General features: G+C 36.2%; 1 protein-coding gene across 1 annotated transcript in view; it reads right to left on the reverse strand.

Moving 5' to 3' along the window:
• Positions 1-2,885: 2,885 nt before the first annotated feature.
• LOC108978038 (DNA-directed RNA polymerase, mitochondrial) overlaps positions 2,886-13,892 on the reverse strand; it is a gene marked incomplete at its 5' end in the record, with an annotated part of 51,819 nt that continues 40,812 nt past the window's right edge. The window contains 4 exon segments of the mRNA XM_018948120.1: positions 2,886-3,611; positions 3,682-4,534; positions 5,523-5,892; positions 5,955-6,185. Coding sequence (XP_018803665.1) covers positions 3,482-3,611; positions 3,682-4,534; positions 5,523-5,892; positions 5,955-6,185 — 1,584 coding nt within the window.

Here is a 13,892-nt window from a genome sequence, read left to right on the forward strand (position 1 = left end):
AATGTGAGTGACATCCCAAGATAAATATTCTATCTCAACATTAAAATATGAACTGTTGTAATAGAGTGTCAATTCGTGGTATTTCTTTCCATGTTGCTCCATAAATTCCTGAGACGGTTTTAATAAAATTGGATTTCAGTTTCGTCTCCAGTATTTATTTTTGCATCTGCAATTGTAGAACGAATTCTTTCTAATCTTTTTTTAATTGCCTGCTCTATGAGGTCTATCATTTTATCAGTTGGGCTATATCTCTAGCCTTTATGACCATCTCTTTGGAAGCTATTTCCTTATTGAGCCCCTGGACTCGCTTTGTATAATTTTCGGCTCTCCTTCATATATAGTCTAGATTTATTTCCTCAAATTTAATATCTCATACGAGCAGATTCTTCTCAAAAGTGATCCCTTCTACGCGTAGATCGCCTTTCCTTTGTAACATGTCCGCAGGGTTCGACATTTTTAACATTTTTTTTTTTAATAAACTTTTTTTATTCTTTAAAAAAATAGTTGGAAGTATTTATTTTATTCGCCTGGTTGACCTTGCTGTGCCTCGTTTCGTACTAAACGGCTTAGGTCTTACAATTTCCTTATCAATTTGCCTGCGTAATTAAAAGGGCTTTTATATTGCCCATATACATACATATATAATAGGACATTTACATAAATTGCCTGTATTTTATYCATACAGGTCTTACAATTTTGGCTCGAGCTACTAATCCGACTCGAAGGACCAAATGTGTAAAACCCAACAAAGATTTTATCAACCTTACCATTGGTGGGGAATTTTATTTCTAAATTTGTAGACCTTATATACTATTTTTGAGTTCTTAGTTATCTAATTAAATATATGTGTATGTACGGCACACCACATTTGGTTGTTTTCAACTATACTATACATGTATTACAGTGTGTGTTATCATACAATTTATGTTGCATGGTTTGGGTTGTTTTCAAGTGCACATGTGCATTTGTAATCAATTGTCCAAACCTAAATAAATTTATTGTGTATTTGAGTGCATGCGTAATGCCTATGGATTTGTATGTGCTCCATATATTTATGTATGTTACATATATTTTTGTGTTTATTTATGTACTTTTTGTACTGCCTCTGTCTTATCAAATATATGTGGACTGYATAATTTATTACAATAGTAAGATATTTCTTATCTTATGTAATATTTCTGAAATATATGAAAGGTTTAAATATAATGTTGTTGTCCGTCTTTTGGAAGCAACGAACATGTTCAATTTTGAACAGCAATACACAAATTAAAGACCGAAAATTTAATTCAAATCGAAATTGTACAGTTGCTTAAACAAAAAGAGGAAACATATTTCGCAGGTTTTAGAGTTTCGCATTAATATTTGTTTTTATTTGCCTTTGTAAGGTGGAAAATTCTATTCACTGTTAGGAAACAATTATATAAGTTATAATTGTATTTAAAAACAGCTTTATTTAATAAGAAAACCSCACATTTTAAAACTTCAAAGTACCATATTGCTGTTCCTGTTTTGTTCTCACCACTGTAAATGTGATAGAACAGTTAATGGTGGTGATGCCAGTTGTAAAAATTCATTTTAGCTACAATTGGGAAAACTTTCTCAAGATGTGGGCTTTTATACGTAAATATGCAAGGCAGTTTTATATATCTACATATATAAAAAAGCAAAGATACTTGTGACTATCTGTATATATAAATGGTGAAATCACTAGATAAGTGGAAAGCCATTTGCAAAGTGGCAGACAAAATAATGAAAGACCGAAGAGCTGGAGAACAACGAACAACTAAGACACGACGTGACACACAAACCATGACTGGTGCAGACAGAAAGGGTTGGGTGACAATCACTATATAAARGGGGTTATGAGGCAAACCGAGGTAGGACAATTTGAATGCAGCTTGTTACTAAATGCATTAGAACCATAGCGTACGTATGAGCAATAGTCTACCTTCCTCCCGACGTAATAATTGACGGTGATACCGGGGGGATCGGTACAAGACAGTAGGAGGTTTAGTTCGGATTAAGGTTCCACATTGACATGGGGTTAGGCTTTCGCTGATTTCCTATCGTATAAAATATATATATATTTAGTTATTTAAGATAATTTGAAAAATTGTACGTTGTATGTATATAAAGGCTTGAAATATGAAAATAAAATCAGAATGAAATATTTCTCACTTCATCGTCAATGTTTGAAAAAAATTAATTATTATTTCAATTAATTATTTTGATAACAAATTCATTTCGGATGTTTAGTAGCACTACTCAATTTAAACATTATGACTGAGAAAAATTTCCCATTTTTTCTGAGTCCCTTAATAGAAGGTGTATACATAATTTTGGCTGAGCTTAAAAGGTATGGCCATGTAGAATTAAAAAAAAAATCGTTTTTTCTGCTTAAATTATTCTTTATAGCAGTGATTGGCAGTTCATAGCCCGCGGGGCTTTGTTTAATATAACGGTTGCTACTTGTTTATAATATTAAAAAAAATTAATTTTTGTGACAATACTATATAATTGTAATGTTAGTTATAACAGAAGTTTTAGAAAATATTTGCATACTACTTGCATGCAAAAACGATTTAAAGGAAAGGAAGGTTGTCATAAATAYGCTTGAACTAAAAAAGGTACGAGATCAGTAAAACGAATACACTCTCAAAAAATAAAACTTTTGAATTTGTATAAATGGCGACCATTGCTTTATAGTCATACAAAAATGACTTATATAGTAAGCCCACCTCAACCGTAGAATATTCCGAGTTTTTATTCAAATACCTATAATTTTTGAAGGATTCAATATTTTCTAATTTTTTTATGTACGGTTATTCTCATGCAAATTAAAGAACTTTTTTGTTGATGCTAAACCTAAACAGAAAAGCGAAGCGTAATTGCAAAATTTGTTTTATTATAGCCAACAAAATTAACCGAAAATAATAATTTTTCATGAAACTTGATAAATGTTTCATTGGTTTTGTGAATGAATGCTTATATATATTACGAATATGCACATGATTTAATACCTGCCATGCAAATATAGTGACCATACCCCTTAAGTGATGTACTATATATTAGAATTAGATATTAGAATCCGGTTTCAAACCTATAGTAGCTTAGACAAAGAAATATTATTCGGGTTTTTGGCTCCCTTTAAATGAAAAATTAAATCGTAATGCATACCTACCATTTTAAATTAATTGCATTAAGCTTACATATATGTAACTACATTATAGTAGCTAAATTTGTGTTATTCTAAACAAAACTATTCTTATGTATTCAATATATTGGCAGTCATCATCGCGCAATGCCATAATTCAATAATTAAATATTATATATTGTTTAACTGTTTCCAATTTTATGAAAAATAAATACGTAACAAAATCACACAATAGTTAAAAAATAACAAATATTTGTTCTATTGTATATAAAACAAAGTTTATGAAATCAAACTGCTTATTATCAATTTATATTAATATAAAGCAGCCTAACTGAAAAAATACACAGACTTCAAAACGTTTCGAAGATCAAAGTCCCCTTTTTTCGGCATCTCTCGCAAGGTTCTGTTGAGCCTGCGTTTTGAAAGGTCGTCCGCAGATCCATCATTAAGCAGGTCACTATAAATATGTTAACATATAAATGTTATACTAAAAAAATAAGAATTTACACAAATTTTTTAGAACTCACCATTCTCGAAAGCTATATTTCGATCTCATAAATGCTGACAAATCCTCTAAAATAGGTTGAGAATGTAAAGATACAAATTGTTCTCTGCAAATCTGATTCATTTCGGAGACTGTGCATGCATGGGTCCAAAAACAGTCATGTACAGAAACAAATGTAACATCCTTTTGTTCGCAATAAAGGGAAGTGAGCATCATATGGGAAGAGTCTAGAGAATGTATGAAGTTGGGCGGAAATGCGTTTTTTTGTTTCATAACATTCGGCTTTTCATACATATCCATAGCCATAGTTTCAGAAACTCGTGCAGCTGTACGCATGGTCTGTTTAACTTCCTGTCGATTATATGGTTGCACGACTGGTAGACCAAGCGGCGTTACCCACTCTACATTTTGTCCACAAACGCCTGATATTAGTCGAGCGCATTCCGTAAACCAATCCTGTATTTCACGTGTTGATGTAAACATTTCTCGTAAGCTTTCGAAGGTCTTCGATGTTAAATATGTGGAAGCCGGCCATACCCATTCTTTAGGGAAACTTTCAATATCTTTTAACTGGCGTGCTATTTGCAGTCGTGCACCATAGCGGGTAACTCCATACACAGTAGTCATAACAGTTTGCTTAATAACCTTGCGGCGGACAAAACCCTCTAATGCTTGCGCTACTTGGACTCCTTTTGATGCATCTGATTTGCGAGATTTCTCTACAAGTGCAGCAACAGCACTATAAACATCTTGYGGTAAAGGTGAAGGAAACAGATTAACACTTTTGGCTCCAGCTTCATCTCGCCCTAGGGCAGCATAGTGTTGCAGCCCATTACAAGAACCGTCCTGATGAATTGGAAACCGGCTTAAGAAACCTAAAAAATTTAATTTTATGGATTTACAACAAATTCAGAATTAATAAATGTAAAATGTAGATATATATTCAGCGGTATATCTATTTGTATATTTACTATATATTATATATATTACTTTAAGGTATTAACGGCGCTTTTACAAATACAATAACAGAGCTTTAATAACAAAAAGTTTACAACATTTTTTATGATACAGAGGATTCTGGTAGGGAAAGCATTGTTCCCTTATGAACAAATTTTGACTCGTGTTGGTTAAAAAGATCGTAAATATAATTTGAATCGTTTCACAATTTCGTCGAATAACGAGTCTCAACAATAATTTAACACTTCTTTTAATATAATATATTAATTAATATAGTTTAAATAACTGAAAATATACACAAATTGAGATAGTACGTGTTAGGTAAACACTCTAGGCACGCTTGAGATAAACAAGTTTAAAGTCGATGTAAGGTTTCTTAATAAGAAAGGAAGTTCGTTTATGCATTTATTTTCATCTTTATTTGGATCAATTTCTTGATTTCGTGATATCTTGTCAAACAAAAAAGTTAGTTACAAGGATTTGATTTTAATCGATCATTAAAAAAATACACCTGAAATAAAATTTCTAGCGTATGAATATTACCTCATTATACGACAAACAAAAATGGTTTTCGATATCAATGAAATTCTTTATTCCTTTGAAAGTACATTTGATGTCATTATGTATGGAACCTCTAAGATAAACCTCTTAAGATGTCATGTCCAAATTTACTTGGAACAAATTTTATAATACATATAAAACCCACCCTCTCCCCATATAACAGTTCTGTCGAAACTGTTAAAAGCTCGACAAATCAAGAACTAAATGCGCCAGAGTCATTAAACTTTATAGCAAGTATTGGTATAATTGTTGTCGTTAAAACTATAAGACGCATCAAATACAAATTAACTAACTAACTTATGATTTATGTTCTGAAGATATGATGTGTGAAGAATATTTTCTCACCTTCGCGATTATTTGTGCGGTAAACTTTAGCTACTTCCATACAACAAGCTAATGTTTGCCATGGTTCATCTGATTTGGCCCACCACATTCTGCCAGTTAAAGGATTATCAGCAGAATCAATAATATCATCCATTATTTCCTCAGCAAAAAGTAAACGTTCATGGACTGAATCGCGCTTCATTAAGCCCGTTAAGTTAATACAATGCAATTTCAACCAGCTGAAACCATCCTGTCCAAGAGGTTGTGCTTGATCAAAAACAAGCATGGAGCGTGCCAAGTCTGATCCCAAATGATTAAGATGAGGTGGTATCGGATAAACTCGGCCGCGAAAGTCCATATTATGAGGCAGCCAAAACACCCTATCTCGATACTAAAATTAAAAGCACAAATCAATAGGTTTTAGAGATTTCAATTCTATTTAAGSATGCTTACGTGAGATGCTAAAGAAAGACGATATAAGGTATCACACCATAAACTATACATCTCTCCTTGTTTTCGACGATGTGCTAGTTTGTCTTTAAAAAGTTTCGATCTTACGGCCGTACTTAATGCTGTGTTTTCTTCATGGTATAAAGGTAATGGAGGCAGTGAGCTTGGAGGTTGAGGTACATTAAGTTTATGGTCGCCACCATTTTGAAATACTTTTATAATAACGTCGAGAATCTAATTTAGAGGAATCATAAGTTTAATTTTTTCTTTCATATCATACTCTGCACCATTAATTTTAAATACCGAAGAAGTGGCTAAAATAAATATCTATATTCAAAGTAATTTTGAACTAATTCCGAGCCACTATTGAAATAAAAATAACCAACGTAACGTTTGTAAAATGACAAAAATAACGAGCCATTAACATTTTGAAAACAAGGAAATGTAACTCAAAGTTAACAGATACACAAAGGCAGAGGAAATTTGATTGCAAATCTAAAAATTAAAATAGATTGTATAAGGATTTTGGTTAATTCCTCGTGTTGTTAGGTTGTCAGGTAAATAACCCCCGTTAGGATGATAAATATTAGAAATGTTGTCATCGAGGTCTTCTAACGTTAGATCCAGGAAATGCGCTGTTTTGAGGGGACTGATTGCGCGCGGAACCTATGTTTGATATGTCAGGGTCAATTCGGGATAAGTAGGAGTTTAACCTGCTACAATAGCCAAAACGAAGCTGCGCAAGGGTCACTATCAATTCTTGCGCTCTTCTTCTGCAAAGAGTCTAACTCCAAGTACGCCTTTTACTTAGAGGGAGTCGGTGAAGGTGTTAATGGCTCCACTGCGAATGGCGATCAGTGCATGTCTGAAGTTTGTTTCAACCGAAGTCTGATCGGCATATTGTTTTCTGTCATCGACGAAGTTGAGGAAGCACCTCTTGATGCTCATAGGATGCGGTTATTAATATTATTAATCATAATGAAATATTAAGGTCAAGTCGAAGGAATATAGCCCAGTTACTGAATATGATCGCTGTAGATTTAGTGGCGAAGAGACGTTTCGTGCAGCGAGGAAGCGGTAAAATAGAGATAGCCATTTACTTTTCAGCACATGCATGTCATTATCGTGCATTCATAAGCGTACGAGGTGATAGAAATTCCTTGTGGTGGTTGAGAAAGTTTCGAGCTGTAGAAGTTAAACAGTAACGGGGAGAAGGCATCACCCTGCGGAACTCTCCGTTCAATTCTTCTCAATTTAGAGTTGTTACGTCGAAACAGTTCGGCTAATTGTCGACCGCTCAGTTACTTCATAGTCCACTTCTTCAACCCTGGAGGGAGCGAAGATTTTTTGATGCCCTCAAGTAGTGTTGTATACTTAACTATGTCAAAAGCAGTTCACCGCTACGAGAAACGTGTGGTTTTTGATAGGACTCCGCTTTTGTTGAAGACCTTGGTAAGGAAGCTAACTCCCGCCGACCCTAGGTGTTATAGCATCAACATGTTTGTTCCATCAGTTCCAATGGACTTGGAAGATTTTGCCTTTCTCATTACACTCTTCTCATCGGTAAAAGTAAGTGGTGCGCCGTCTTTTGGTATGTTGCGTAGCCGTCGGGTAACACATCGTTTAGTTTTGCCTATCGAAAAGTGCAGTGTAAATACACGGCTACAATAGCTCGCTTGTGTCCAAAGAGGTATGTCCATTGAATTGAATTTCAACTCGGTCATCATGTCTCTTCGGGTTAGACATTGCCTTGGTAGTCCAAAGCTCAAGGGCTTGGCGAAATGCTGGCAGGCTTTACTTGCTTTGCTGTGTCAAAACTGTCAAAACTAAATAGAACTATGATAGAGCATATGAAACGAAACCAAATGTACTCCTCTTGCTTCAAGCGATTGAAGTTTCAAATATCTCGATGTTCTATTTTCCAGCGCTTTTGACAATAGATTTTGTAACTATGGCTGCCAGTCGGTACTTTTTTTCTATTTGGAGCACAATATTTTATCACATAATCATTTACGATAATTTAAAAATATTTAATATAACATTTGGGATTGGAACCCTGACCTGACCTAACCAGCGCAAGCATGCAACTCTTAACATAAACGGACTTAACGAAAACAATAAAGGCCAACAGAGACGATTTTGAGACTTCACTCAATGCAGACGGGCACTCTTAAAAGAATAAAAACAAATTGGTCAATAAACTAATTTTATATAACTAAGTGTTTAATCCTACAATTTTCCGCCAGTATTATTAAATAAATTACTTTCACATACTAAAAAAAACTAAGGCGTTTAATTCAAATATTGTTCCGCACCAGTGGTGTTAGAAGTGGAATGCAAATCCCTTCGCATGTGGAAGTTAAAGTAATAAAAGAACGTCCCAGAAAGTGGCAGAAGTGTCGAGTWATTTGTACTTTGTGTAAAGTGACTGGAGTCAACAGTTAAGGGTACCGTTAACTTATAAGAACGTTCTAGAAATTTGTAAAAGAGTACAATGTCGGGTTMTATTAACTTGGCATGTCGTAACCGATGACGACCGTTAACTCAAGCCGTTGTGACGCCGATTCGGCGTTGTTAAGCGCAGTCGAGAGTGAACAGCGATTCAGATTATGCGGCAGCAGAGAGTGAGCAGTTTAAGCAACCATCATTGTCTTCAGTTGGCGAGAGCGTCGTAATAGACTGAGAGGCAAGTGTTTGGCGACACAGATTTTGCGACAGCAGAGAGTGAGCAGTTTAAGCAAGCAGCATTGGTACAGTTGGTGAAAGCGTCGAAATAAACTGTGTCTGCGATTGAGTCGATATATGTATACAGAGTTAATGCGGGTGAGAACACGAGAGTGAGTAGCGGAGCGGAGCAGTTTAGCGTATGTACATTAGAGAGTAAGCGTATAACAGGTATTTATTAAACACTAACTAATTAGAATCTATTCTCAAATGAGCTTTGAATTAAACAAAACTGAATTAAGTTGTCAAAAAGATTAATTCTGAAAATTAATTGTCTTAAATTTAAATTACAAGAATTAATTATGTATTCAAATTGCTATATAAAAGCAAAAGTTGTCAATGTACATATATTTTAAGGTTTGCTTTTACTTGTTATATACTAAATACCTAATTTGCACTCAAAATTCTATACCATTTGCTTTTGTTAACATTCGATATGGACGGGCAACAGATTTTTTTATTAACAGCCAACGGATTGAAGGAAAAATTGTTGGCACTGAGTTTGCCGACAAATTGCCGTAAAGCCACATTACAGGATAGTCTTTGTGAGGAATTTTGACTGACTGTAAATGCTGAAGACGATAGCTCAGACAGCGAAACTAGCTCAGTGCAAAGCAATATGTTGCCATCGATGGAGTTCGGGTCTCCGGTCTTCCGGTACGGCGCAAAACCCAGTCGAGAAGTGGCTCGATGATTTTGAATCTAATTTCAGGCAGTTGGTTGGGAGGATTTACAAAAATTTATATACGGGAAACAATTATTGAAGGGTGCCGCGAAAATTTTCGTTCGGGACATAATAAGTTGGAGTACACTTAAACAATGTTTGCAAAAATAATTTAGGGTAGTAACGTCGTCAAACRCCCAAATGAAGATTATAACGATTATCTTTATAGCCCTATGGTTATAGGTAGGCCAATAAAGCTAGACGAAAGAAGTCTCATCGAATATTTTGTAGAGGGGATCCCAGACGACAGACCAAACAAAGTTAACTTGTATCAGGCAAGTTTGATAGAAGAATTAAAATCTCAGATCCTTGTTTATGAAAAAGTTCGCTCGGGGCATCAACCCAAGGTAAKTACATTTCAAAACAAGCGTGAAAACAATAATTCTGTTACTATAAATCAGGTACCTAATAGGAAAAGCCGTTGTAAGTGTGGAGAAGCGGGTCATTTGGCGAATACTTGCAAACAGCATCGACTATCAAAATGTTTTGGGTTTAATCAGACAGGRCATCATATTGCAGAGTGCCCAAAGAAAAGGACGGAGGTAAAAAGCGAGGGCGCAAGGGTAAATACGCTTGAAATGATTCGTATGACCGCCCTTGGCACCGTAACTTTCAAAGAAATAACTATTAACGGGTTTATGTTATCAGCATTGCTGGACACTGGTTGCGATCTATGCTTCATGCGTTACGATGTGTTGATGAAGTTAGGGAAGCTTGAGTTGTCCAATGATATAAATCATCTTCGTGGAATAGGAAATAGTATACTTACAACTATTTGCAGTTTCATAATTAAAGTTAGCGTAAATGGAGTGAAAGAAGATATCAATTTCCACGTTGTGAGTGAGCGTGACCTTATGTACGAGGCAATAATCGAGAATATTGTATTAAAGCAGGTTGATTTGGTTATAAAAGAAGGCGAGGTAGAATTGAGAGCAAAGGTGATGGAAACRAAGGTTCAAAACCGCATAGTAGAGAAAAGTGAAGGTAAAATAGAAATTCTTAATGAGTTAGACGATCGGTGTATGRTTGCAGAAGTAATGTCGGAGAAAACTTTACAGGTAGATTTGTCGCATCTCGAAAGAGAACATAAAAAGGTAGTACTCGCCTAGTAAGCACGATTCCCCAGTTTCTATGAAAATTTGTTTTACTGATGATTATCCGGTATTTCAAGGGCCAAGACGAATGTCCCACTCCGATAAGTGCATTGTCGATAAACAGACTGCGGAATGGATGGAGCAATGCATAATCCAAACTAGCGTCTCCGAGTATGCATCACCGATCGTATTAGTGTGACAAAAAAAAAAAAAAACGAAACCAAACGTCTAAATTGTGACTACCGACGTTTGAACGAAAAAATCATGACCGATAATTTTTCAATGCTACTCATAGATGAAGTTATCGAGAGATTACTAGGCGCAAAAGTATTTATAACGTTAGATTTATGGAATGAGTTTTTCCATGTGCCGATAGTCCGTGGAAAAATACGTCATTCGTAACCCATCGAGGTCAATACGAATTCATTGATGTTCTTTTCGATATTTTCAATTCCCAGTAATCACTCGATACRTTTTCGCAGTGTTTCGAGATTTAGCGAAGGATGGCGTCGTGGTAACTTACATGGACGATCTTATAATTCCTTTTAATAGTTATGATGAGGGTGTACATAAGTTGCAAGTTGTGTTGAATAGGGCGGCATGTTATAATAAAAGGATTAAGTGGGAGAAATGCCAGTTCCTGAAGACGAATTTCTGGGATATATTATAGAGTGTGGTACAATAAGATAAGGGAGGATGGAGTCATGTATAGAAGTTCACGCAAGTGAGGAAAGTTCTCTGATCGCCATTCACTTTGGATTGGCTAGAAACGATTCTTTTACATATGACTCAAGTAGCTCACGACTTCCGGTCTTTGACCAAGTATCCTCTGGGTAGCTAGGAACATCCGTTAGAAGGCAAGCTAAAGTGAGAAGGCGAAACATTCCCTCCGCAGGGTTGTGCRCTGGGTTTGGGACCCGCCACGTAAAAAATCACACCAATAAAAAGGAACAGCAAGCCTCGGATGAGTGACCCCCCTTTTGATGACAACCATGGCAAACGAAAAAAGGACTACGAATTGAGGGCATGCACCTGGAATGTCCAGTCCCTTAAGRGGTTAGGTGGGTTTGAAAATTTCCAAAAATCGATTTTTTTTTTGTTTGCTTTATTAAATTCTACAATACCTTTAGAATATAGTCCTAAATTTTAAAGTTGATCCGAGTAATGATTTCGAAGATACAGCCTTGAGAACTTGTGCACTCAAGGCTAGCTGCGAAACTGTGTTTTTGAAGTCAGTGGACACAATTTCTCGAAAAGTTATCGACCGATTTAGTTCGTATTGTGTACACGTTTTTGAAATAATATTATYTAGTTATTGAACGAAGGATTTTCTTGTTTCATTACAACTTATTTTTCTGACCAAAAAATGCCGAAAATTTTACCAAAAATGAGATTTTTTGTTCAAAGTCCGAGAAAAGGACAATTTTAATATTTTTTTATTTCCTACGTTCAAAAACGAGATTTAGATATGTACTCACAGAGTATGATTAGTTTTTTAATTGTATATGAACCAATAATAAGTTATGCTGTCTACGGCGAGAGCACTTTTTTGAGAGACACCCAGAGAAATGCGGTCCCAACGGCGGAATTTTAACATTTTTGTATCGAAATTTCAGGAGATATTGTTCGAATATATACCTTTGATATAAAAATTATATTTTTCAAATATATGATTGCTTGTATTAAAAAAAAATCGTAAAAATACCTTCTTTTTTTTTGTACCTCTGAAACCCACCTAACCCCTCAATTGGGAAGGAGCTGCCCAGCTGGCTGATGTCCTCGTGAAAATAAAGACTAACATCACCGCCGTCCGAGAAATGCGATGGACGAGACAAGGACAGAGACGGGTAGGTCCTTGTGGCATTCACTGCAGGGGCCATATAAAGGAGCGCAAGTTTGGTGTGGGGTTGGTGGTGGAAGAGAGACTCCGTCGCCGAGTACTATCATTCACTCGGGTAGATGAACATCTAGCCACAATCCGCATCAAAGCGAAGTTCTTCAACATACCGCTTATTCGCGCCCACACCCTGACGGAAGAAAAGGACGATGTGAGCAAAGATGCCTGCTAAGAGCGCTTGGAGCGCACTTATRAGAGCTGCCCCCGCCACGATCTCAAAATCGTGCTTGGCGACTTTAACGCCAGGGTGGGCTAAGAATTTATCTTTCGCACTACGTTCGGTAAATTCAGCTTCCACGACCAAACATCCCCAAGTGGGTTGAGGCTGATCGACCTCGCTGGGGCCCGAAATATGGTTATCTGTAGTACTAAATTCCAGGAGAAGGCGAACCCGATTCCCCAATCGATTACGATGGAGCAAACAAATGGAAAACAAACAAAATTTTGACAGAAAGAGGAAAGAATCAACAAAGTACAGACTGGACGAATTAGTCGCCATTAAACGGACTCAGTATGAGAGAAAGCTTAGGTTAAGGTCTAAATTTGTTGGTCCATATAAGATTTCGAAGGACACAATAGGTATGAGGTCGAGAAGGTCGGCGAGGGTCCTAGTTACACGACCACCATCGCCGAATTCATGAAGAGATGGAAAATTTCGTTCGGACCGAACGAATAAGTCAGATAGGCGAAATGTGGTATTGCAACTCTGACCTGAAAAGCGCACGCATKCAAATCTTAACAGACACCCTGAACAAACGGACTTAACGATTCTGGGACTTCACACAATACAATACACACAACACAATACGGACGCGCACAGTGTTTAATCTTACAATGTTCCGCCAGTGTTATTAAATAAATTAGTTTTACATACTAAAATAAAACTAAGATGTTTAATTTCGATATTGTTGGGTAACATACAGGTTGGCTGGTGAAAGCCGCTACCAAAAAAAAAATTAAATAACTTTTTTTCTATTTAATGAATCTGGTTAATTTTTTTTTTTTTATTTTGCAGATTGACTTTTACATTTAACAAAAATGGATAACTGGTACACTAAAACAAGAATTTGGATTGTCCGCCGCTATCACGCACTGGAGTCCGTAGGTCCGATTCAAAGAGAGTATAGGCGCAMGTTTGGCGGCAATCCTCCGAGCAGATGGACCATAATGAGACTTGTAAACAATTTTGCCGGGCATGGGACAGTCAGCAGAAGACCTTACCATCGAAACCCTTCAGCTCGAACGGAGGAAACAATCGCTGCTGTAGCTGCTGCCATACAAAACAATCCATTTGTTTCGACAAGAAGCTTATCTGCTCAAATGGGTGTAAGCAGACAGTCATTACAGTCAATTATGCACAAAGATTTGAACTTATTCCTATATAAAATTCAAATGGCCAACAAACTGAACGCTGCAGACTTGCCGATTCGCTTGGAATTTTGCCAGAAGATGCTTCAAATGGTGGAAGAGGATGGAAACATGTTGAACTGTCTTTTCATGTC

This window comes from Bactrocera latifrons, unplaced genomic scaffold, assembly GCF_001853355.1.
Source record: "Bactrocera latifrons isolate USDA-ARS-PBARC rearing strain unplaced genomic scaffold, ASM185335v1 scaffold_990, whole genome shotgun sequence".
NCBI lineage: Eukaryota > Metazoa > Arthropoda > Insecta > Diptera > Tephritidae > Bactrocera > Bactrocera latifrons.